We start from the raw sequence: 27,061 nt of genomic DNA, 5'->3' as shown, positions 1-27,061 counted from the left end.
CAATGAGAACATGAAAAAACATTTGAATTTTAAATGCATTGTGTGACTTTAAATTCCTACAACATATATATGGTCCCAATTATATATTTTGCTTGAGTAATTATTAAATTAGCTTGTATTTCCTGAATCTACACCAATTATAGCAGAGGTAAGTGGCTGAGGCATGAATTGAGAGACTGGGAATGGATAGTTTCCAATTTAACTTCTGGTACAAACAAGACACATGTGGATAAACAAGGGTCAACTGAATATAATTAATAGGAAAAGTAAAATGCTGAATTTGTATTTCTCCAAAGACTGTGAATACTCTATTCCCCGACCCCACCGAAAACCAAATCAAACACTTTTATTCACACTACCAGGTGTGTTTGACTCCAGGCACCCCTAGACGTTGGTCTGGTCTTTCTAATCGACTGGAGGGCTTCTGCCCCAGACATTCAGCTGCTTTTGGGGCAGGGCAGTGGAGATTCCATATCTGGGCCACCAGATATACGTTTTGCTGATGGTCTATGTTTTCCAACACGTTTTTGTGGAATTGGGCCTTTAAGGCTGCAATTTTTCACTGACCATTTTCCCTGCAAACTCTTGGCCTCTGTGTTTTCTCTTGCTCTTGATTCTGTGTTTCGGAAAAAAGCAGATGACCGATGTCTCCTGGTTTGCTGACAGCCCATAAAAGGTATGCCTATAAAATGTCATACACACTTAATGTTCACTATGAGGATGATATTCTGAGGATGATACTATGGCAAAGATGAATGGGTTTCTAGTGAACTACTGATTAGAAGTGCTCCAGAGTAGGTACTGACCAATCTTCTTCAGCATCCGTGGCACTTGTCTGATTTTCTTGGGACAAAAGTCATACTTAGGAGATCGCACATCTCATCTGGGTGCACGGCTAAGTTTTTTTTCACATGCATCTTTTCAATAGACACTCCTTGACCTTGCAATATCTGCACGCGGAATCGTCTCAGAAGTGTCACCAGGATGACTTTCATCATTACCATGGCGATGTATTTTCCCACACAGCTACGAGGCCCAAAACCAAATGGCTGAAAATACCTGTAAGGAACCTATGAAAATGATCAGCCAATTAGCTAGAATATTAAGGCTAGAATCATACAGTGTCTGTTCGATTTACTCTGAAAATACTGGTCAGTCAGCATACTCTGGTTTGGGGTCTCAGCCATACTGCTACTTTACTGAGATGAAGGACTATAACTCAGGTAAGCCCCTTTCTCCACCCAGTCTGAGCCATCCCCTAGGACTCACACACAACCTTGGACAGCATCCAGTTTTGCTTTTCATATAAATGTGCTTGGTAAAGCAATGCAGACCATTTTATCACAGCCATTGTTACTCACCTAGCTCTTTGGAACTAGCTGTACTACTATTCTGCAAATCACCAAAGCAAAGACTGTTCATGTCGTATAACTTAATGACAAAGGACAAATTTAGGGAAGATATAGATTCCCGATCTATCAGCATCTAAATATTTTTAGTTATGCAAAAAATTAATGGGTACCACATCCGTTGTCTTGCCCACATCTGGCCTTACATAGTGCCTGTCACATAGTAGATTCCCAATTAAGTTTTTGCTGACAAATTGTCAACATGGTATGGGTTGCTTATACAGAAACAGAGAGAATTGGGGAACTGGATTAATTGTCATTTTTCTATACCACATGCCAATGGAAAAAGAAGACACTAAAGAAACTATCTGGATAATACATGTTAAAAACATTATTGCCAAAATTCGACATAAGGGAAGCAGAATCTCCAGTATAGTTCACTGATAAAGAAAGAAAAAGCTGAAGCTCTTTTAATGACCAGGTCCTATTTTGAATGAGAATTAGTGCTTGTGGGGCCATTTCATGAACCAAAGGAAGACTGGAAAAACCAAATCTTTTGATCTCCTTTGATGTCCATCTAAGGCACAAGTGGACTTGCCTTTGCTGAGATGCTGCTGCTGCTGAATTTACATGATTACAAAGTAGTGACTGTAAATAGAAAAGTAAGTTGGTTGGGTTAAACAAAATTCACCTAATTTTAGCCAAATTCAAGTCCTGACTTTTTCACATTCTGACCTATCATGTGGCCACCATGTAGACACTTCCTACAGCTGGAGACCCAGCGTCCTTGGCGTGAGGACAAATGCGGTGCCCATGGCCCAAACTAGGGAAAAGGTGTGTTTCTGGTGAGGCTACAGGAGGGAAGAAGTAAATAGAATGAAACGTGCATGGTGCAAACACGGAACCAGAGAGGATTTAACAGCTGATGTCTTAAAGAGGGCCCTACTTAATTTTAAGGAAGAGCACTTACATTCTTGGCGAAGTTTTCAAGAGTAAATTCATTAGGCTTGGGGAAAAATTCAAGTCTGTGCATTCTTTCAATATTCAGGATGATGTTAGTCCCCTTTTTCACTGGGTAACCATCGATGACATCATCCTGTAAGGCTTTGCGCATGACTAAGTTCACAACAGGCTGGTACCGCATGGTCTCATTAATAAAGTTTTCCACCAGTTTTAATTTTTGTATATCATCAATCCTTATGTCTCTTTCACCTGTGGGAGTAGATAAAAATGACAAACAGGTAATGAGAGTTTCAACATGTGGTGGGCATTAAAACTCCTGTAGTTTTCACAGAACAGTTTGTTCTTGGTTGGAAAATATTTTATATTTGTCATTCTAATGCAAACCAGCACCCTGGGCAAAATATGGTACGTTCGGCCTACAGAGCATTTTATAAAAATTCAGATTTGAAGACAATTATCATAGAAGCTGGGGGATTTCATAGAAAAGCCTAAATTTTTATAAAAATTTAGAAAACCTGGAAACACTGGACTCACATCACTACATGGCAACAATGGGCTGAAGCTGAGTGGTTGGCGAGCCTTTGCAGGGGCCGTTTCTCTGTAGTCTTGTGCAGACCTCCTAATCCACTTCAAACAGTTGTCTGCCTGGCCTCTGAGGTCTTAGAGTTTTGTTCCCTACTCTAAAATCAGGGGGGCATTCACTCCTTCTCCAGTCAAAATGAGACAGTGACCTTACTCAGTTTCGATAACATTTTCTCCTCTGGGTACTTGTATAGCTCATCTGCCCAGGACATACCCTGTCGTGATAGAGTAGCAAGGAACACCCACCCCTGCCTCCTACTGCAACAAAATGGTGCCTCAGAGCAGCTCCAGGTGTGCTGGGGATTGAAGGACACCCGCACTGTCTCAGACTGGCCTGACATTAGTCAGAGAAGCTTGGGTTACTCTCAGAATTGGTAAAGCTTCACAGCATCCTCCAATGGGCTACCACCTTTGCAGAATCAAAAACAGACCAGGGTCCTGAGGCAGCCCTGTCTCCTGTACAACTATGCCATTCAGGAAAGGTCTCATTTGGTCAGAAAACTCTAACAGTCCTGCCCCTCACATACTGTTCTTTGTACATAGTTAAGGGTCTAATGGGGTGTGTTTTTCTGGGATAAAAAGGGAAAATGACGGAGAAGATAAGCAAAGGCATTCCCTAGGAAGCAATTACCATGGGTGGGTATCTAGAGGCAGCATGGACACATGTGCAAATGGTTCTAATGCTTTTTCATCTTTGCAGAGATCTTTTGAAGTGTCAGGATGTAATGAGGCACAAACACTTTTCGCTTCTCAAGGAAATTGTATCAATGGATATGGTCTTAAGAGTAATTTCCCCCTCTCGGAGCCCAGGTGCTATTCTGGCCCCTTGCTATTTAACTTGGCAGGCAGTTTCCTGCCTATGGCAACGCATCTGTAGATCCCTTCTCTCACGTGTTTAACTTACTGTCAACTGTTCCAAGCAGCACTGAAATGGTTTTTAAAAGATAGTGTCTTTCCACAACCAAATAACTTGTTTCACAGCGACTGTGCAAGGTCAGGAGAGAAAAGTCAACATCGATGAGCATGTATTATTTTTATATTTTTAACCTATCTGGCATCTGAAAGTGTGACAATATGCCTTGCGTTATTGTTCTCTGGGTGGATTACAGTAAAGATTTCACTTGACCTCAGATTCTCAGGACACAAGAAGCTGATTTTCTGAAAGAATTGTTTTCTACCTCTTGTGTTTAGCTGATAGATTCTTACCAACAACAGTCTGAATCTCCTTCATCATTGCCTCTTCAATGTTAGGGTGCTTTGCAATGAGGAACAGCATGAAGAACATGGTGACAGACAGGGTGTCTGGTGCTGCAATCATCATTTCCAATATGCACTGGTTCACATTCTCTTTTGTCAGGTCACCACGTTTCTGAACATTTGGAAAGGGGGAAAATTTGGGAAAGCGAATCAAAATTTCACAAAATGAGGGGAGGTGATGCTCGACGATGAAGAACTTCACAAAGATTACATGTTTCTGTGATTGTGAATATTTTCCATAATCTTCAGCTGAAAGCTGAACTATTAATAACAAATTATCTATGTACTCAGTCTTTGGGCTTTACCATTTTCATATTTTGTATTTTGCAGACACAGAGTCACTTCAATCTTAAAGTTAGGTCTTAACCAGAATGCCTAGTCAATGGGCCATTTGAGTTGGACATCATAGAAGACCTGGAGCAGATACTGAAAAGCAGACATATGCAACACGATCACGAGAGGAAATCTTTACACACCTATACCCAAAGAGTCATACACATTTGTTATGTGGGAAGTATGGTGAGCTCAGGTCAGTACCTCAGCAAAAATCAACTCAGTGGCAAAATCCAGACAGTCTTCGAGTTTGTCTGCTGTGGAAATCCTATGTCTTTTTTCCTCTATCAGAATATCCATGGCATCTTTCAAATCCTTGCTGGAAAACAGAAATGAAAATACGACCCATCTGGACTCGGTTCAGACATGTAGAAAAATGGATAAATTTACCATTTGCTTAAATAAAAATAATCTGCTTTCATTGAAACCATTAGTGCTTATGAGTAACTGAATTTATACTTAATATCCTTATAGTAAAGATAGTATATATCAAATATCCTTATGTTACATAAATGTTATACTTCATGTTAAGGAACCAGAGTTTCTAGGTATGGATAGCAAAATCAAGGCTGTAACCTCCAGTGAAGGGTTAAAAACTCGTACAAAAGCCAAGTCCAATCATGTTTTCTTATTTTTTATTTGGCCAGCACAATGTATGAATGAAAAACACAAAAGCAAACCCAGTGAACGTCCTCAGTGGGACACACACTGTCCAGTTTGCCACGGGCACCTCTGCTTTCTGTTGTCTGTATCCACCAGCACACGTCTTTGCCTGGCCCTCAAGACGATTGGGTTCGAGATTTCTGTTTTACCCAGTGAACTCAAGTGACTGTTCACTAATCTCGATATTTATTCTCACACCTTGCCGTGTCTGCCACATAATAAACACTAAGTAAATATTTGTTGAATGAATGAATGGCTGCATTAATTTGTATAGGCATTTTGACAGTGTGGGGGAGTGAAGAGCTCCTTGGACAAAGGGTCAGGTTCTAGTCCAAGTTGTTCTCTTTCTGCATAACCTAAAGACTCTGAGCCTTATGTGCCTTTTAAAGCAAAGGGATCAGACTAGATGAATGATGAGTCCACCTTGAGATCTAAATTCTGTTATTCTTGGCTTTGCCTCTATGTGTATGTGTTTGTGGGTGAGTGTGTTGTTCGCCAGTCTCAGGGAACAGCACTCTGTATCACATTAAGTGTAGTACAGACACCCACTCACGGTGTTCTGTGATGGAGAACCTTTACACTTGCCAGAATAAAAAGTAGAAAACAGCATTGCTGTATTAAAAAAAAGCAAAAATATAAAATTGAATAAATAAGGATGGGAATAGATGTTTGAGAGTCCTTTTCATAAGTACATTTTTTTAAGTATTAGGATGATAAAGGTGAATACCGTACGATCTCACTTATATGTGGAATCTTAAAAGCAAAACCAAACAAACCTGAGCTCATACATACAGAGAACAGGTTGGGGGTTGCCAGGGGTGGGGGGATGGAAAATGGCTGAAGGTGGTCAAAAGGTGTACATTTTCCATTATAAAATAATTAGGTCCTGGGGGTGTAATATACAGCATGGTGACTATAAATAATAAATAATGCCATATTGCATATCTGAAAGTTGTCAAGAGAAGAAAAGAAAAATGTTATTGAGTCAATCCTAAAAGTTTTCATCACAAGAAAAACAGTTTTAACTATAATATCTATGGCGATAGATGTTAACCACAATAATTGTGGTGATCATTTTGCAATATATACAAATACCAAATCTCTGTGTTGCACACCTGAAACTAATATAATGGTATATTTCAATTACACCTCAATACAAATATTAGCATGACTGCAAGGGCATGAAAAGGGGAAGAAATTCTTCCACAGAGGGGAAGAAATTTAAAGGGTTTCTCTAGGTCTTTACTGCCCTGTGACACAGGAGATATAAAGTAGTGCACTAACCATTGATAAATGTTATATATAGAGAGAATGTTGCTAAGCTATTTCTACAGAAACCTAAAAGAAACTGTTACACAGTCTCATGCAATAAATGTCTGTGGGCCTGCTGGTCAAGACCATGCTAAACTAATGACCAAGAACCATGACCAAATCTGACTTCAGTGAAGTGATCAATCCTTTATTTCATTGATTCTTGAATCAATAATCTCTGGTAAAAATGAAATGAAATGTGTAAAAACGAAGTCTCCAAATATCTACTTAATACTCATTAACTATATGAAAAACTATAAAGCAACATCAAGTTGGTTTCCTCCCTGGAGACTAATACTATACAATTAAAAAAATACAGAAACAGAATCAAGCTGGGTCTTCAAACAAGTTTGGAAACTTTTAGAGATGGAGGATTTAAGATGGTCAAGGACATTGGGAGAAAATATGAACAAAGGGAAAGGGCAAACTACCATATTTAGTGCCTGCTATGGCCTGGGCTAGGATTTCATCAACCTATATCTCTGCTCTGGAAGGCAGGTTCTTTTCACTTTAAATAACTTCCCAAGTCCATTTAGTTATCAAGTAGTAGAGACAGGCTACAAACCACATCTGTCTGCCTCTAGATCACACGGGCTTTCCACTGGTGATTAGAGTGGGCAGTGTTTAATAGCTGGCTACTTACACTAAAAAAAAACCCTTTGATTACCTAAGGCCATTGGGTATTTGTCCAGTTTGCAGCTAGACTGGTCTAAGACCAAAGCAAAGCCATTTAATGATGGTTTCTGGATCCCTCAAAGATACAAGATACATAACTAAAAAACAAAATTTTCAAAAACCATACGTTTTATTGAAGTCCATTATGTTCACTATGAAAAATTCTTTTGAGACTACAGTCAATTCCTACAAGTTGAATTATGTTAAATTTACTCAGAAGCAATACAATTATAAAATGGATTCCACGTTTCCATTTTTTCTGACATGCAAAGAGAATTTTGACAGATAATAATGACGTGTTCAGCCCGCCCTTCTGTTCAACTCAAAATACACTGCAGTGTTTTAGTTGCAGGTATGCAGCACTCAGACCACCCACTTGGCCCCCTTGCTGAGAAGCTGCCTTGGCCAAAGGCTTCCTTACTCTCTGGTTCAGCCCCATTCAGCCAAATTGATATACAAAGCGTTACATCAGCAACTTAATCAACATCTCCCTTGTGGGCTCTAGTGAGCAGAGAACTTGCTAAAGAGGCCAACAATAGCAAAGACACAATGAGAAAACAATCTAATATCATGGACAAATATTCCAAGCTTGTTACTTACGCAGACTTTTCATACTTTTTGTAGAGCCAAGAAATCTTAAAGAAGATGTCTGGTTTGAGAAGGAGAGATTGCCATGCATCAAAATAACCCTGTATTTTAAATATGATGGCATTTTCTGGAAAAACAAACAAACAGCAGAGCAATTGAGCAAAAAGAGCCCAAGAAGAGTACTCTGAGCAGGAAAGATACCTACCAGTCTAGGGTTCTGAGCTAGGGGGATTCCACCCTCACTTGGCGTTTTAGCTGCAGTATTGCCACTAGACAAATCAACACTAATTTATTCTGCCTGGCATCTAAATTGGCTGAGCTAATCAAAGATTTGCCAGTTTCCAACTTTGTGTTAGAGACACAGCCTAGAATCTCACATGCCCCTCTTTGGCTGAACATCCATGCCTCTCCTGTTTTTCTGGATGGTGTGGAATAAGAGGGACATTAGTAATTATGGCTGTTGTGGCCTCAGTTCTGGCACCGAGGAGGGCACCAAGCTGTGCCACTCTCCTGTTGGGAAGCCAACAGCCATATTTTAACTTCATTTTGTGCTGAGTGAGGAGACCCATTAAGTGAATAATTTACTTGTATTATGTACCTAATTAATACCTTTTTTTGTATTCTCACCTCATAGTGCTTTATTCATATTTTTTCTTAGCACTCACCACATAGCTTTCATATTTATATTCAGCTAGAATGTAGAATTCATTTTAGTATCTTCAATGCCTAATCTTGAGCCTCATGTAGAGTCAGCTCTTAATAAGTGTGTTTTAATTAAATTGAAAGTTGGAGAAGAGAAAACCCCTGCTTTCTCTGAATTATACAAAAGGGAAAGAAATAAACATTATTTTCAACGGCTAAATACCAGCCACTGTGCAAGATACTTTGCAAAATACTTCATTTGATCTCTACTGTCCTGCTAGGGAAGTGACAGTATAATCATTTGGCAGATGAAGAAACTGCAGTTCGTAGAAGCTGAGAAGCTCACCCAACACCATACAGCCAATGTGGCAGGCAGGCCCTTGGGCTGGATCCCAGTTCTGCCTGATCTCCGAACGATGTCCCTTCCTCATCATTGCACTGGGTCCCTTAGACAAACAGAGTTTAGCAAGGACCAGGTGAGGAAAAGGGAAATAAAATAACTGTGCATGACTTATGCCATTTCTTAGCATCATTGTGTGTATACAGAAGTTAAGAGAGACATAATTCCCTTTACATGATCCTTCCTAAGAATCAGGGCTGGCAGGGAACCAAGGAGCAGGGGCCTATAAAATATGTACCTGCCTAACCTGAGGAAAGATGTGTATAGAACAGGCACGCTGGGATTGGAGCCCCTGTCTGAAAGGGGATCAGGCAAGAGGCTGTGACTGAAACTCCTCAGAGTGAATGGAAGCTCCCATCCAAATGGCAGTCAGTGAGGTTTCTATGGCTCGTCTCTTTGCTCAAATGTGGTGAATCAGGCAGCAGGTGTTAGAGCTCAAGCTCAGATGGTTTGTCCTGATATCTATAATGCTTTCCCTCCGACTGTATGTGGCTTGTGGCCTCACCTTATTTAGACTTACAGGCAGATGTCCTCTCTCTAGCGCCCTTTCCTGACCACCCCCCCCATGAGGGCCCCATCCACTCCCACTGACCCCTCTTCGTTTACTGTCCCCTTGCCCTGCTTTGATTTTTCTTCAAAGCACTTTTTATCACTTAATATGTTATAGGCAAAATAATATTATTTGTTATATACTACAAGTAAATATATATATACACATGCACATTTTTACTGTCCGTATATCCACTGAAATGTAAACTCCCTAAAAGCAAGAACTCTGTCTGCCTTGTTCACTGCTCTGTCCTCAGAACCTATAACAGTTCCTGCATAAATAGACATCAATAAATGTCTGTTAAAGAGATGTATGAGTCAATGAACGCTGCTAAAAATTAATTCAGTAAAAATTACATGAAGCTAGACAGCAGCAAAATGGAATTAATCCCAATGATTAATGTTTGTGTTTAGGTGGTGGTAGAATTGCATGTATGTGTTTTAATTTTTGTTTCTATAGTATAGTGAGGAAAGTAGCATCTTAAGTAAGACATCTTGCCAGGGTTGTTTAAAATGCTTAATGGCAGCCCTGACTGGTTCGACTTAGTGGATTGAGCACTGGCCTGTGAACCAAAGGGTTGCTGGTTTGATTCCCAATCAGGGCACATGCCTGGATTGCAGGCCAGGTCCCCAGCTGGGGGTGTGCGAGAGGCAACCACACATTGATGTTTCTCTCCCTCTCTTCTTCTCTCTCTAAAAATAAATAAATAAAATCTTTTAAAAATGCTTAATGGCAGTCAATATGTAAAGCATCTTCTTATACTGCTTGGTACACAGTAGACACTAAATTAATGGTAGCTGTCATGATTGATTCCTGCATCTGCAAGTAACACTGTCATCATTGTACAGACAGTCAAATTTTCACACTGAGAGCTTTGAGGGACAGGTGTGTATGTAGTGTATTTATATCTACATATGTGTGTATATATGTGTACATGTGTGTATGTATATATCATGACCCAAAAGAATGGTTGAAGATGGTTAAATATATCAGTTTGTTTTGTGGGAGGCTATATTAATGACCAACCGAACTGATCACATTTATCGAGTTTTGACTGTGAGTAGAATTCTATTTCCCACAGCAATGAAAAGAGATATAAGAGAAATAGATGGTCCACTACTTTACAGAAATGTATATGTTATAAGTGAACAAGGCAGACACACTAGGAAAAAAATCTTGGGAAATCTTAGAGGTGTCAAAAGGAAAACACTGTGGGAAACAACAATATTTTTACGTGAGTCTCCTCTCCCTCCCACCCCTTGTTCCGTAGAGGGCAGAACGTGAAGTGGTAAGAGTGAGGATTTCAGTACCGTCCAAGGGGATCCTCAGGAAGAGCGTGTTGGAGGTGTCCAGGATGATGCAGCGCATGAGGTGCAGCACGTTGAGGCTGCCCGACTCACTTCTGACCTCCTCCAACCTGTCCAGATGCTTTACGACAGATTCAGCACAGACCGTCACCATGCGCACCAGGCTAGGGCCAGACAGAGCTGAAGGGAGCACATCAAAGAGTGGGTCATCCTGCACTCGGGGACACACACACACACACACACACACACACACGATCGGGCGCTTTTGGCTTTTTGTTTTTGAGAGCTTCATCGCCCACACTTTTTTACTCCATAATTGGGCAGCATTTTCATATTCTTTATATGCTTTTCTTATTCTCCCAATTTTCTATAAGAATGTATTGCCTTTCTTGTTAAAAATGAATGAGTGAGTTTTTTGGTAGACAAACTATTCAAAATTAAATGTTTCTTCATTCTCTGACTAATCATTTGTGAGACTGCAAGTGAAACATTTAGTGCTGTGGTCACAAATCAGTGTTGTTTTTTCATATTTATTGTATATATTTTCCTCTAGATAAGGTTTAGATTTATTTAGGGTGATACTTATTTTATGTTTCAACAGATGGCAGAATATTGCTACAGAAATAGTCAAATTGGACCTTAACTATTTTACCTAAGGTGCTTCCTTTTTAATTATAGTTTATATGTTTAAAATGCTACTCTTATAAGTTACCAAAAGTGCCCTTCTCTTTATTGAAGTTTCTCTTCATACTACTTCCAGATTCATTTTACTCAACCAATGTCATAACAGCTAAGCAATTCTTGGTTTGCTCAGCAGTCTTCCCCAACAGACTGGGACTTCTCTGAGGGCAATGACAACCTCTCATGAGCACTAGACTTCAAGTCCATAGTACATAGTGGCCCTCAAAACATGTTTGTCGAATGGAGGAATGAATGAATGGATCAGTGAATTAATGAGTGAATGAATGAAAGAAAACAGGCAGAGTGAACTGGCTTCTGATCTCACCCTGAGAATCTGACAATCTGAACAGCTAATGGCTTCTGATGCTAGGTGGTCCATCTTGAAAGGTTCTCTTAAAAGTCCCCCTTTTTCTCTTTGTTCTGAGTTTAAACTTTAGAGTAATCATATATATATATATAATCATATATTATATATATATAATAACTATATATATAGTTATTATTATTTTTACCATTCAGACTTGCTGTTAGAGTCCTTGGAATGCAAGGAAAAATACTGGGGAATTTTGTAGGCATATTCTCTCTTTAAAAACAAAACAAAACAAAACAAAAAAACAGCTTGCAGAAACACCTAAAAGAAGACAGCAAATTAAGGAAGAAGGCCTGGTGAGTGGTCTTAGACTCAAGATTTCTAGTAACGTGGAAAAAGAAAGGCTGGGTTGGTGGCGTGCTTCCTGGCTGTAGGAAGGACTTGGCAGATATGAGAGGCCAGGATGTTGTCCCCTGAGTGATGATCACATCCCCAGTGGGACAAATAATTCCTTAATGACTCAACATTTTGCTTTTAAGCATTGGCTTTGAACATCACTGGTGGTTTTCTCCCTGACTGATGTATGATTTGCCTCTGTGTCCAAGAGGTTGAAGCCAAATTTCAAATAAAATGTAATTGCTGATAGGTAGAGGTATGATGTAGATATGACTTTAATTTTGCAGTCTTCTTAAAAGTACTGAGTTTTATCTAGTTTTTAAAAAAATTGAGCAAGTAATCAGTAATTGAGCAATACAGACAATTCTCACGGCAGCTCCAGGAAACACAAGCGGTGTCTCAGCCCTCCCACTTCATCCCCAGAATGGGCTTCGTCTGACTTGAACTTAACTGTTTCTCCATAGACACACCCAGTAAGTCAATACCTTCATTAATATTATGACTTTAGATACTAAAACCTATCCCAAACTCCCTGCTATATCAGAAAAACCACCAAGACTAACTCTAAAAGAAGATTCATCAAGAAATGTGTGGGGCTCCCGCTGACCATTAAAAATGTCACAAACAGCAGTGAGTTTTCAATAAACAAGTAGCCCTTTATTTTTGGCATTTAATTTGGGTATAATTTTTTAATGTTTTCACTAGAAAATCTGATAGTCCATAGATGGGACTAGCCTGAAAAAAATCACAAATATTTTTTTTATTAACTTACAAGGACTGTGGATTCTACTCTTTTAACTTCTCTCACAGGAGTGCCCTCCCTCCATCCGCTCTGTGTCTCTGCTCTAGCTCTTTGAACTGTTCTCACTGCTCACAGTCATGCTTCCTCCAGGTTAATCATTCACTCTGGTACCAGGACAGATTTTCTAATGCAAATATGTTCATGTCACCCTGCTTAAAATCTTGAAGGATTTCCTGCAGCTTCTGAAATACACTCAGCTACTTGCCTTAGCACAGGACTTTTGGTGGCTGGCCCCACTTTCCCCTTGGCCTTACACCTTGCATGGATATGTGCAGGCATGTGTCCATTGCAAGGTCCAGGGGCCTACTTACAATTCCCTGGACAGGGCATGCTAATCTAGCCTTTTCTGCCTTGGAGTATCCTGTTTTTCCCTCCTAAGGGATGTGTCCTCATCATACTTTCTTAATTCAGGCAGTTTTCACCTTCTCTGAAAACTCGCCATAAGCATACACTCCTCTGAAAATCCTTCCCTGACCTCTCAGTGTGCTTTAGATAACCCAGTGGTCTGTGCTCTGTGCACTATGCATACCCCTCTACCAGAACACATCATTGAGGATAGTATCTGATGAGGTATTAAGTGGCCATTATAAGTTCCTTGAAGGCAGGGCCATATCTTATTTCTCATTGTCTTCTGGGCACCTAGTTCAATGATGTGAAGACAGTAGTTTGTTAAATGGATGAGTTTAGAGATCCCATTAATTCTTGAATGTCAGAATAGAGAATAAAGGTATATGATAATTTATTGTTCCTAAATACTTATTCACATATTCCTAATACAACTGGACCAAATGACAAAGTAAAAATGAAAGTTACATTTCTATAGGATCTTATAGCATTATTTCATTTATTATTCATAATAACTCTAGAATTCAAGTTCTATAGTGCTTATTACTTTTTATGGATAAGGAAACTGAAGCTCAGAGAGGCTGAGTGATTTGTCCAAGATCTTATGGCTAGTAAAGTGTCAGAGCTGGGAATCAAATCCACAACCTATAATCCTAAACCCTATATTCTTTTCATTAATCTATTCTGCAGTTTTGTCAGGCATAAGAGGATTTATCTGCCCCAATATAAATAGTAGGCAGAATGATAGTCTCCTAAGGGTGTCCAGGCCCTAATCCCTGGAATTTATTAGCATGCTACCTCACATGGAAAAGGAGACTTGGCAAGTATAATTAAATTAAGGAGCTTGAGATGGGGAGACTATTGTGGATTATCTGGGTGAGCCCGTCTAATCACTGAAGTCCTTAAAAGCGAAGAACCTTTCTCAGCTGAGGTCAGAGTCAGAAAGATATGATGGAAGGATGGCTCGGACAGATGTGATATAAAAAGGACTGGATCCACTGCTGCTATCTGTGAAGACAGAGGAAGGGGCCCCAGGTCAAACGATGTGAATGGCCTCTCAGGCTGGAAAATGCAAAGAAATAGATTCTCCCCTGGAGCCTCCAGAAAGAAACAGCCCAGTTAATGCCTTGGTCTGAACCCAGTGAGACCCATGTCAGACTTGACATACAGGACTATAAGATAAGGCGCTGTATTAAGCCACTAAGTTTGTGGCAATCTGTTACAGCAGCCCCAGGAAACCAATGCAACAGGGTCTCGGTAGAGTTGTGCTGAGTCTTGGTCATGAGCAACTCTGCAGAGAGGAACCAGCACCCAGCGGGAATAGGCATAGCTTTTCCCCTCTCAGCAGCCACATAGGAGGTGTCTAGGTCTGCTACAAGGCTGACTGGGGAAAGAACATTGACAGTGCACAGCCAGCCCTGAAATCTGTCTAGCCCCAGTTTCCCCCACTGGCAACATCTCCAAGGCACGATAATGTTCCTTGATGTTAATGTCAACGTCTGGTCATGTATATCCCCTAACAGCTTCATTTCCAGCAGAATATGGTAAACGAGGAACTCACTAGATAAGGAGGCTTCGGATGTGGTCTCCGCTCACTCATGCATTACTCTCTATGTTGGACAAAAATCACTCTTTCTAGGACTGTAAACCTCAGCTATGAAACTCTGAGGCTGGATGAGGTGACATATACGGTCTTTCCCAGTTCTAAAATTCTCTGATTTTACTCACAAATTGCTTTCTGTTAAAATATCTGGGATGTCAGTCAATGGTTCAGCACACACGTTGTTTGCTGTATTTAAATTAAACATATGGCAGATACACTCAATTCTTTTTTTTTAAATGATCCTAAGTTTAAAGCTCCATGTCTTCTTTACATCCATGAAATTGCTTTGTGAATTAACAAGAGAAACAGAATTTGTGATTAAATGTAGGTTCTAGGGTTGTCTTTTGGACTAACATTTACTAATGTAGTCATGGGCAAGTTACTTCACCTCTTTATGCCTCAGCTTTCTCATCGGTAAAGTACAGGTGATTAGAGTGTTTTACCACCTGGGGTTGCTGTGGAATTAAAATATCAAGTGTTTAGAACAGTGCCCACTGTGTAGTAAATGTTTAATGCATGTTAGCTCGTATCATTATTTCAAAACTGTGAAGCAGTGGAATTTAAGAATGATTTCCAAATAAAGGGCACTTTCATAGACAAGAGCAGAAGGTAGCCTGGCACCTGATTACCTTTTGTAAAGAAAGGTCGAACTACTTTCCAGACATCTGTGTTGTTGTTAAAGATGATGCCATTCTCATGCATGCCGATGCACTGCAACCCAAGTTTGCTGCCGAATCGGGAGATGTAGTGACTGTGCTTCATTATGTGAACCATACTTGAGGACCTGCGGAGAAAGCAAGCCTTGGTGTTAACGTTTAAGGGTCAGGAAAACTCCTGGTGATGATTTTGATTGCCGTGTAGCTCTCTTTGGCAAATGCGCGTTGATCTAAGTGCCATGCATGATTTCTAGTATTCATATTGAAAAAGCGGTTCTATTAGCATAAGAACATCCCTCTGTAGTCGTAACATTTCTATTTACTGACTCCCTGTTTGAGTGTTAGGAAGATAAGGCACACATATACACCATTTCTTATTTTCCTTTCTTCTCTAACTCCCAAATCATCAAAATACTACCCAGGTCACCAAAATATTGGGGTCAGAGCTGCAAAGCCGTTAAGAAGCTGAATCCTGCACCCCACTAGAGTTCCAAGAGCCTCCAGCCACCCAGGGACTGTCTAGCCCCACTCCAGCCACCGCTGCCCCTGCAGGAGTGAGCTTCAGAATCAGGAGTTGCCAGAATTCTTGACATCTTCTTCAGTTTGGAGCCAGCAATAAGCTTAGAGTCACTAATCAGATCTGGCCCTCCAGTGAGGTATTACTCTGGGCTTGCAGGATATTTCCTGGGCACTCCTGGCCCCAGGCTTGGCTAGCTGGGCTGGTCCTGGCAGGCTGTGTGTGGTGGTAACAGTAGCTGTCCTGGGGATGTGTGTTCCATCATGATTCATCAAGGTCTCTAGGGTCACAGAATTCTCACAGGATATAGGACACAGAGACACATTAAGTAGCTCTTGATGTAGCAACGCTGGGACTTTACCAATGACCCAGGCTTCCTCAAACTTCTCAGCTTCTCCTCCACCATTACACCTATGTCCCTGCTACCATGCTCAGCCTTTAAAGCCTGGGGAGATCCTTCAGAAAAAGGGGAAGGAAAAGGCAGCTCCTTCCGTCTGTGTCCTCCCCACCCATTTCCTTCTCTAGGAGCTGCTTCCTGCCCCCACTGCTAGTCTAATTTGGGATGATGAGGCACTGACAGTTTTATAAAATTCTAGGAAGAGGTAGAAGAGAGGATGGGGGGATAGATGGTGGTGGAAGGAGACTTGACTTGGGGTGGTGAACACACCATACAATATACAGATGATGTGCTGTAGAATTGTACACCTGAAAGCTATATAATTTTATTAACCAACATCATCCCCAATAAATTCAGTAAAAAGGAATTAAAAAAAATTATAAAATTCTAGCCTAAGAAATCATAGGGACCTACACGTGTGAAAAGAATATTATCTTCTTAGAACAGCAATATGGAATTCTTCTGTAGAGAGAGACTTATGAAAAGATGTTTTATTAAGACTTTTTAGCCCTGTCTAGTGTTCCTCATTGTACCGAGTGCCAGCCTGCCAATCAAAAGGTCACTGGTTCAATTCCCAGTCAGGGCACATGTCTGGGTTGCGGGCTGGGTCCCCATTTGGGGGCGTGTGAGAGGCAATTGATGGATGTTTCTCTCACACACCAATGTCTCCCTTTCTTTCTCCTTTCCTTCCCCTCTCTCTAAAAATAAATAAATAAAATCTTTCTTAAAAAAGACTGCCTAGTCGTTAACCTATGGTACTGGAAAGATAACTGCAATCTCGGCCTTTTTCTTTTTGAATTCAAAATTTCAGAAGGATGGATGTTATCTTCATTTTTGTCATTTTTTAAAATTTTGGTGAACTTAATATGTTTATTCAAGTTCCTGTGTGTTCACTGTGACTTTTGTCCTTTGTCCTCACTTCTGCAGTGAAACACTGTTTCTCAGCTGCACGGTCTCCCGCTGTGGGGGTTTCTGAACACACCCCCCTCGAAGGTGGTCTGCAGGGCCGTAGCACACACAGTCAGTTCCTGTGCACCCGGTTCTTACACTGGGCGGGAGTGGCCGTCTTAACGCCTGCTTCTCCCTCTCAGAGTTGATACTTGGTTCCTAAAAGGATGACTTTGCCTTTGTTTTGTTTTGTTAATGCCTGAGAAAAACAGGTTCTCAGAGAAGACATTGGGCCAAAAGCTCTTAAGCTGTGGGCTAAGTATTAGCCAAACCCTCACATTTGTGATGGATTTCATAGTCCTATTTAAAGTTTAAAAGAAAGCCCCTGAAGTAATGGCAGTACCAAGAAATGAAAACAGAGTTATTATATGAATTCTGTATTAAGTAAAATATTGTCTTGATTTTATTCCAGATAATATTCATCAGATGATCCTGAGTTTTCAACAAGTTTCCCTCACCCTAGAAATAATCAACAACAAAAAATCCAGATGCTTCTATTTATATTTCATGGAATTAATTGGACTGACAAACAGCTAAAATTCTGTCCTGTATAGAAAATCATGCCATAGAGAAGGCTGAAATTCTTATTGATTTTAGAACTCTTAGCTTTTCTTACTATCCCCTACCTTATTCCATAATTAAAGCAGGAAATAAGTAATTCGTATATTCTTTATTCACAAATTTGTATCTGAAAGTGTTTAGTGCTCAGAAGACAGTCAGGACACTGGTTTTCTGCTCTGATCCCCAGAGCTTTTGTATACTGCCTTAACCACATTGGCCTGCCCACATATTTTGAGGAATTACTGGTCAATTTAAAAAAGGGAACAAGATGCCCCAAACTGAAACCCAACCGAATGTTAATGAAGACCTAACTTTAAAAATCAGTGTGTCCTGTAGGGGGCACCAACATCTCAGTTGTTTTGAGTCAGAAGCTCAGCCTTGGCGAAGGACAAAGCTGCCAAGACTGAAGTGATACAACACGCGCAGTCCAAGCAAGCGATTTCAACCAGGTCTTTTATCAAAAGCAGGCTGGCTTTATCAAACCAGAGTAAAATGGGAAAGCGAAGAAGAGGAGGCTGGTGAAGAACAAGGAACCCAAGCCCAGAGCTCTGTCATGAGGAGGGAAAGGGAGGCCCCCCGAAGTTCAGAAGGGATAGTGGGTAGCATCAGCTGTCTGGTAACTGGTGTCATTGTTCTCCTTCAGACATAAGTAAAGTAAAATAAAAAATAAAAAGTAAAAACTAATGGAATAAGCATAACTAAAGTCAAAAGTTACCCCCACACATAGAAAACCTATTATCTATTCAAAGTGGATAGGAGCCAGGAGGTAAGTTCTTAAGTGGTCAGGAGGAGGCCATCCCCCTGCCCCGTGTCCCCGCTCCCTCTGCCATTCTGAGTTTAAAGGACTCACATGGCTGTGGCCGGTTTCAAGAGTGATCAGTACTAGAAATGTGGAGAAGACAATTAATGGAATAATTGTTCCCGACATTTAGAAATACTTGCCTTGTTTGGACCTGTTCTGTGCCTGAGGTTTATGTTCCATCAATCCTATCACCTTTTTACTGTCATTGCCCTTCTAATATCCTCACTTACCCAGCTTAAAAACTGGGGTCATTGGAAGGGGAAAAATATCTTTTTAAAAGAGAGATCTGAGCGTAACCACCCCAGCCAAGTGATCAAACTTAGTATCGTTAATGGTGGGATAGCCTTTCCTTGTCTCTTGATGTGAAGAAGTATGAAGTACCTGTACTACTCAGGAAGTATTATTACAAACATGTTTAACCTGAATCTAATTAAGCCTTAGACTAAGTTTCCATTTATAAGAAATACAGGGATCAGAGAAGTATGTTAAATGACACCATAATGAAATAACATGAGAAATTCAGAATGTGGAGCACCCTACAAGACAACTGACCTAGTCTCTTCGTAAGGTCAATGTTGTGGTGGTGGGGGGGGGTAAGGAGGGAGTGGGAGGACTGCTTTTTTAACTTTCCTGTTCATTTGAACATTTTCTCAATAGGAAGTTTGAAAAACTATGTTACTATCACTAAAATCACTTCCTTCCATGCATCCTTAGCTCCCTTGACCCTCTCCTTACTTTGTCATTGTTGCCTAGTTACCTCAACCTGGCTAAATCCAACTCTTACCTTACTCTGTGCTTGTACCTGGCAGCTGAATGGTGCTGGGAACACAACCCCCCACTCTCCATTAGGACCCCTAATGGTGGGCGGGGAGTCCTTCGTTGGTGCCCCCTACAGGACACACTGATTTTAAGCTTACGTCTTCATTAACATTCAGTCGGGTTTCAGTTTGGGGCTTCTTGTTCACTTTTTTAAATTGGCCAGTAATTCCTCAAAATATGTGGGCAGGCCAATGTGGTTAAGGCAGTATACAAAAGCTCTGACACCCACCCGACACCCCTCAGACACCCGCCTGCTGCCAGGTCTCAGTTAAATTGAAGTAGGCCCTTTAGTGCAGCTGGCAGTTCCTATTGCATTTCTCCAGTCCACTCACACTCTTCTAGATGACTGTTATATCCTGCCTCCCTTCTCTTCAAATGTGCCACTTCCTCCCTGCTCGGTCTCAGCTAAAGACTTTATTTCCACTTTTACTAAGAAAACAGAAGCAATTAAAATCTCTGCAAGCTCCACCCACCAGGATCTGTGCCCATATATTCAATCTTCCCTTCTGTTTCTCTGAAATTCCTACTTTATGGAAAACTGTTTGGAAATGTTACTTAAACCTGATGCCTCCAATTCTTCTTCCCCTCCATTCTCTAGTCCAGTCAGACTTTTGCCTCCACCACTCCCTCTCCCCACCGCGGTCATGTCAGGGTCACCCATGACCTCTCTAATTGCTATAAATGCAACATTCCAATCTCTGTATTTACATGGCATGATCAACAAGTCCCTGTCCTTAATGTATGTTTGTTACCTGGCTTTGAGACCACCATACTCTCTTGGGTCACCTTTCTCTAGCTAGCCTCCTTTGCTAGTCTCTGACTATGGTAGAGGGTCTTGTTGGACCTCAAGAAGAAATATATCTTCCAAGAAGGACTCCTTGTGGTTAACTGGGCCCAAATTCATAATCAGAATCTAGCAGCCATTGTTTACATGTTAACTGCATGTCAGGGAAAAGCCACAGACTGAGCTGCCAAGCCCCCTGCACTGTGTCCCTGATCCCTGAGCCGTCTGGTTTGCTTGGGGCTGTCCCGTTTTAGCATTAAAAGTCTCACATCCTGGGAAATCCATAGTCCCAGGCAAACAGATGGTTGGTCACCCTCCTGATACACTATACATTTTACTTATTTTACTTATTTTGGTATATCAACAATATGATGATATATTTATGACTGTAGGGAGTTTTTGGCTGATTTGTTGATGATACCCAGTGTACACAGAAGTTCTCAATAAGTATTTAATGCATAAGTAGAGAGGCAATAATGATTGTAAATTAGGATCATCCAGTACTTAGTATATGGTAAATTCCAATGTGTTTAAAGAATAAATAAAAAAGAAAACTGTACTTGAACAATTAAAAATAAGAAATGAAAAAATAAAGAATAAATAAATTCCCTATAAATTTATACATATTTAAACATGTACTACGATAACCCTAACTGGTATGTTAATTGCTAACATATGTGCAAATATGAGCCTAATTAGCATGTCAGTTGCTTATTCTGCTTTATGGATGCTAGCCACTTTTTTTTGTATTCATGATGAAAAATAATATATATATGCCGCATAGTATCATGCGCAACTTTTGTAGACCCTGGTTACTGTAGCATGTACCTGCTCTGGGAATTGTGCATGCTTTATCTGTTGATTAGATGGGCCTTCCCCAGAGCCCAGAGATGCTCAGGCCACATCCCAGCGGCACTTGTGGCTGCCCTTCTCCACTGCCCACCCCAACCCCACCTCCTTCTCTGAAGTTCTGCACCCCTCACCACTTCAGGATTAAATTGGTTAGAAAAGTTGGGTCATAATCTCTACACAGTTATAATAATTTCAGATCTCAAACTCTGCAAAAGAACCCTGGCTGGTGTGGCTCAGTGGATTGAGTGCTGGCCTGTGAACTGAAAGGTCACTGGTTTGACACCCAGTCAGGGCACAGGCCGCGGGCCAGGTCCCCAGTTGGGGGCGTGTGAGAGGCAACCTACTGATGTATCTCTCATACACTGATGTTTCTCTCTCTCTCTTTCTCCCTCCCTTCCCTTCTCTCTATAAAATAAATAAATAAAACCTTAAAAAAAAAACAAAAGAAAAAAAGATCTGGCAAACTACTCAAAGAAAAATAAAAGGCTTTCTGAGGCCCAATGGGATCTTTTTAAGAGGTACAGGTAGTTCTGGAAGGGACCCGAAGAACAGGCAAGGAAAGAAGACAGGGACAAACATGTCCTAGTCCTGCAGGGGGGCTCAGCCCTTGACAAAATTGAGTGGCTCAGAGGCAATTAAAAAGAACACAAAGACTCCAACCAGTGAAAAGCCTACGAGGACAAGATAGTGAAAGAACTGGGAGAGCTGGGGGAAAGGCAGGATGGGTTGTGTCCACTTCTCCAGCACAAATCAGCGCCTGGCTTGGGCAGGTTGCTAAGGCGACTTTCCTAAGTAAGAGAGCAGGGTGGTCAGATGCTACCCATCCCTCACTGTAATGAGGGTCCTGCTTCAGGAACTGGCTTTGGGCTTCCAGGGAATTTATCTGGTGGTTTAAAGCATCTAGAATCTAAGAGGATTTCTATGCTAGCCCCCTGGTCCTTCCTTACATATATCATTCTTCACTTCAGGTCTCATCTTAACAATACCACCACCTGAGCTAGACCTAAGGGTAGCACGGTGAGACGGAACCCCACTCCAACTCCATTTAGCTCTTTCCTTCAGACTACGCAAAGGCCTCTCTGTTCTGGAAGCTTCTTACCTTCTCTCCTCTCTCAAGCACCTCAGCACATCGGAACCACCTGGAGAGCTCTGTACCTCACCTGTCCACTGGGGGAGATAGGTGACAATGAGGGCAGACACTGCCTCGAGGGCTGGAAGGCCACTTGCTGTGCTGGGGGATTGGAGAGCAGGAGTGAATGTTCCAGTCCCTCAAGCCAAAATGTCATCATCAGTCCCAGGACATTTTGGAGATGGCAGCCGGTTGCAAAAGTGAGTATTGATTTATAAAATGAGAACATAAAAAATTCACTTACATTTGGCTGACCAGAGTTCAGTAGCCCAAGAAAAGTGAAATCCAAGAGCAATCGTGGTCCAGCCATGGCAGCACGGTTCTCAAACTTGAGTGTGCCCCAGAAATCACCTGGAGGGCTTGTGAAAACACGTCAGTGGGCCCCACTCCCAGACTTTCTTGTTCAGTGGAGCAGGGGGGGACCCAACAATGTGCATTTCTAATGAGCTCCCAGGTGTGCTGATGCGCTGGTGGAGCAGCCCCAGTGTGAGAAACATTACATTAGAGTGGTTTCACAATGAACCTAATGAAATGACATCTCCACCTGAAGCTGTTTATACTTAGTTCATAAACATGGTCTGCTTCAACAGTGCCACAACAGCAAACTTAAGAAACAGAAAAAAAACAGGAAAACATGAGGTGTTAGACTGGTCCAAAATAACATTATGGGATACTTCGAAATATTTGGAAGGATAATACATTTTTCTCTCTCACTTCCTTCTTTTGAATATTTGGTTCAAAGAATTGGGCTTTGAGGATACCATGGTATTTTATGAAATGACAAATGTAAATCTCGGCCTGAAAAAAATTACAGTAGTTCCCAGAAATACTTTGCTTTACTTCTGGGTGATAGTCAATCAGTAAAACTTTAGACACCCTTAGTTTTTGAGTGAAGCCCCATTAGGGATTCTAAATATAAAAATTCACTAATGAGACAGTGTTGGTAGATAGTTTTGCTAAAAATCTAGTAAAGATAGCTGAAAGTCTAGTCAAACATGCTCTCTCTGAAATTCTCCATTTTCTATAATTACTAAATAAGAAAACTAGAATTTCACAAAGCTAGTTCTATATAATCAGTGACCATTTGGTTAATCCTCCAGTGAATTCATCCTGCCAGAAATTATGATTTCTTTTAATAGACAGTCTCGTTCCCGCTTTATTTAGGATCACTCAACCAGGACACTGGCATGCAGTCATGAATAGGATAGTGTCGTGCGGATGGCTTCTTGTTCTACTGTCTACCCTTCAACAGGTGCCCAGCAGCCTGGCACTAGAAACACAACAGCAAACTGGCACAGTCAGATTTTTTGTTTCAGGCATGATTTATTTATTTAGAAAGGGGAAGGGAGGGAGGAAAACATCGATGTGAGAAACGTTGATCAGTTGCCTCTTGTATGAGGAGAACAAACCCTCAACTCAAGCACGTGTCCTGACTGGGAACTGAATTGGTAACTTTGCTTTGTGGGGTGACACCAGTTATAGGGATCAGACCCAAGTCTTAGGAAAGCAGAAAAGATATTGTCACTCTCTAAAGTGTGTTTTTTTCCAAAAGCAAACCATCTGGATTCTATACATTCTTAAGACAATTTCTGAAGAATACTTACCCAGCTTTCCCAGAGTTCTTTGTCTATGAATCTCTTTCTTCAGGCAAAGCCCATTCTCCCACTTGTTTACAGTGTTAGGTTGCTACTTAGGAATGCCCCCCTCTTACTGAAGGAGTACAAACATAGTCTTATGAAAAAAGATGCCCAGATGTCAAAATAAGTTTGTTTGTTTGTTTTTTAGTAGGAAAACCCCCAGCTTCTTCTTTCAAGATTGAGCTCTGTTAGCAGACTTACTTGCTGATAATAAGTGTTTCCTCTCCAGAAATCCAGACTCTCACGAACTCTCCATACATCTTGTTGTAGTAGTTGCAGGCACTGCCGATCCCCATCCACAGGAACCTGAAGTGGGAAATGAGGGGCCCAATTCCCATACAGTAGCCAGGACCTAGGAAAATCATCAAATCACAGTCAGCATTCGGTGACACCAAAGAGAGCAACTGCTTTCTGTCGCTGCTGTTCTTATCCTTTTATGCCTAAGTGTTCTCTCACATCTTCTAATGTATATCTGTGAATAACTTTAAAAAATTTTAAATAAACCAGTAAGGTTAACTAGAAACTCTTTACTCCACCAGCCCTGGCTGGTGGTGTAGCTTAGTGGATTGAGCGCAGGCCTGCAAACCAAACAACTGCAGTTCGATTCCCAGTCAGGGCACATGCCTGGGTTGCAGGCCAGGTCCCAGCAGGGGACGCACAAGAAGCAACCATACATTGACATTTCACTCCCTCTCTCCTTCCCTTCCCCTCTAAAGATAAATAAATAAATTCTTAAAGGAAAAAGAAAAAAAAGAAACTCTTTACTCCTCCATGAATAAGATCTAATTCACTGTCCAGACCATGCTAGTTCCATTCGATCTCAGTCATTTTCATCTGAATGAACAAGGGTATGTATCCAATATTTTCTTGCCATGTTAAATGGTGTAAATGAGTTTCAAATACAAGTCAGTGAGTCTGTCTAGTTATAAGCGTAGAAACCAGGAAAAGTGACAAATTGACAAATGTGTTTGGCTGCCTATTTTTGTCTGAAAACTTTTGGTGTAAATCCCCCAGTTGACCTAATGGGTGGGTTAGAATGAAGTTGTAGTTTTAGTGTAATCTTTCTAACTGAGAGAACCATGATCTGCAAAGATAATGCACAAAGAACACCCTCCCCCCCCCCCCCCAAAAAAAAAGGCCTTGGTTTAAGAAAAGAATCTTAAGCTAAATCTCATTAGGCAAAATAAAACTAAGACTTGAATTAGACAAGGAGTGCAACCCATGTTTAGACTAGTTTCAGTCCAGTGACGTAGGTGGTTTTGCTCAGACGCTGTTATCCTTGCTCATAAGGACACACACAAAGTTTTAAAGACACAACTCCAGTGACAACAAGGGAGTCTGACCTTGTTTACATCAGAGACCAAATCTGGTAGCTTGCTTTTACCAGGGGTGGTAAAAAGTTACACAAAAGCTTTTTGGAATGGTTTGAGGAGTTTATTTCTAAAGGAGTAGCTCTTCTAAATCTTTCTCCTTTCAGTCCACTCTGTCAGTGAAATAGTTATAAAGCCGAAACACACACAACTGTGTGAGGCAGTGCTCTCACTCTATGGGCAAGAGTTGTATAGTAATAATCTAGATAATCTAAGCTTCTCCTTGAATCAGATGAATTAGGTGTTTAGTTCCAAATTCAGCAAAGTTTAGTTTAACTATGTAATAGCTGCATTACTGTGGACGAGACTGTTCACTTTTGTTCTTTAATGTAAAGGACTTTGTTTATATTTATAGGATGGAAACATTTTGAAAGTGTTCTCTTAATCTTATGATTGTTCTAGTAACACTATACATAGATGACTGACTTTACAGAAAATTGTTTCATTAAGTTCTTAAAAAGATTTAAATATGGAAATCTGATTGAATGGGTACCTGTTCTCTTGCTTACTTCCCTAGACTGACATCCTGACTCAGGGTCCAAGGGAGTTCTACCACCACCTTCAGCATAAACCTCTGGGGGGACTTGTTTAAAATGCACCCACCTCACCTCCACTATTCACAGACCCTGACCTGGGTGGGAGCCCACTGGGGAAGAAGAAATCCGGTAAGAAAGGATTTCAAGTTAAAGACCATGGAAGAATCTTCCCTCAGACCCCATCAGGGAGGAGAGAACAAAATTAACTAAACGTTCTGATAAATTGGACATTGAAGTAACTTAAAATACCAGGTTGAATCAGGTAGAGAGACAGGCAGTTCTCTGAAAATTCTTAGGGTCCAGGCACAGGGCATTGTGCACCAGCCCCACACTCCCAGTCCAGATCACGCTGTGATGGGGTCCCCCGCACTTGGAGGTACGTGATGACCGTGCTCCTGAAACACAGCCTTACCGTATAGCTTATGGGATTGGGTGCAGATGCCTGCCATGAGGAATTTTCACTGAACACTAAAGAACTAGTCTGATATTTCTCATTCATTCTGAATTAATCCGATAGTGGTGGAGTGGTGGGGGTTTCTATTGAATTTATCCAGGTAATTATATCATAGTTTACTTTTGATTGACCCACAAATCTCGTTGAAGATTCTATCAGGGTGTGACATTCCAAGGGAATTGTAACCCCCCCATTCTTTTTCCACTGCCCAGGTCTCATCCAGTCACCCCCACTCTAAGTATAAAAGAAAAGGAAGAGTGGAATAAAGAGAAACCAGGGAGACCGCATGCATGAGGCAAAGTGGGGAGAGGAGAAAAAGGTGTAGGAGGGCATTCCAGAGACTTTTTCACCTTCAGAGCAAAATTGGGATGAATTTGAATCCAACAACCAAACAAAAAAACACCAGGAATTTTACCTTGCTCCTTCTCGTCTCAAATTGACCTTGAAAAGTTTGTGCCAGCTCTACTTCACCAAAGCTGAGCGCAGAGTAGAAGGAATGATCTAAGCTATTTTTGAAACACTATCATTTAAAATGTGTAGACTATTAGCATACCACTTTTCACCTGAGTCTTCATTTGCTATTGTTGCTGTGGGCTTCAGCCATCTCCTCTGTCTGTTCACAGCATTTTCTTTACCTTCATAAACTGAAAGTCCAAGTAAACAATCTCCTCAGATAGAAAACACCATGATGACTCACCTGGGATTGAGGAGGTGTCCTCATGATTCCAAACCAAAAGAAGAACCCCAGTGAGCAGCAGGATTGGCATGGCAGCGACAGGCACAGCGTCGGGCACCATGCTGGTGATGTTGTACTGCATTGGGTTCAGCATTTCCAAAACCAT

General features: G+C 41.0%; 1 protein-coding gene across 1 annotated transcript; it reads right to left on the bottom strand.

Moving 5' to 3' along the window:
* Window positions 1–815: 815 nt before the first annotated feature.
* LOC119047586 (aromatase) lies at window positions 816–27,061 on the bottom strand. Its single transcript, XM_053670122.1, has 9 exons — window positions 26,917–27,061; window positions 24,061–24,211; window positions 15,387–15,541; window positions 10,624–10,800; window positions 7,734–7,848; window positions 4,689–4,803; window positions 4,101–4,263; window positions 2,320–2,561; window positions 816–1,070 (listed from the first exon to the last, which is right to left on the bottom strand). The coding sequence occupies exons 1-9, from the start codon at window positions 27,059–27,061 to the stop codon at window positions 816–818; spliced, it is 1,518 nt and encodes a 505-aa protein (XP_053526097.1).

Source organism: Artibeus jamaicensis, unplaced genomic scaffold (assembly GCF_021234435.1).
Source record: "Artibeus jamaicensis isolate MK-2021 breed Jamaican fruit bat unplaced genomic scaffold, CSHL_Jam_final contig_548, whole genome shotgun sequence".
In the NCBI taxonomy this organism is placed as follows: domain Eukaryota; kingdom Metazoa; phylum Chordata; class Mammalia; order Chiroptera; family Phyllostomidae; genus Artibeus; species Artibeus jamaicensis.
This window is presented reverse-complemented; position numbering and strand designations above follow the sequence as displayed.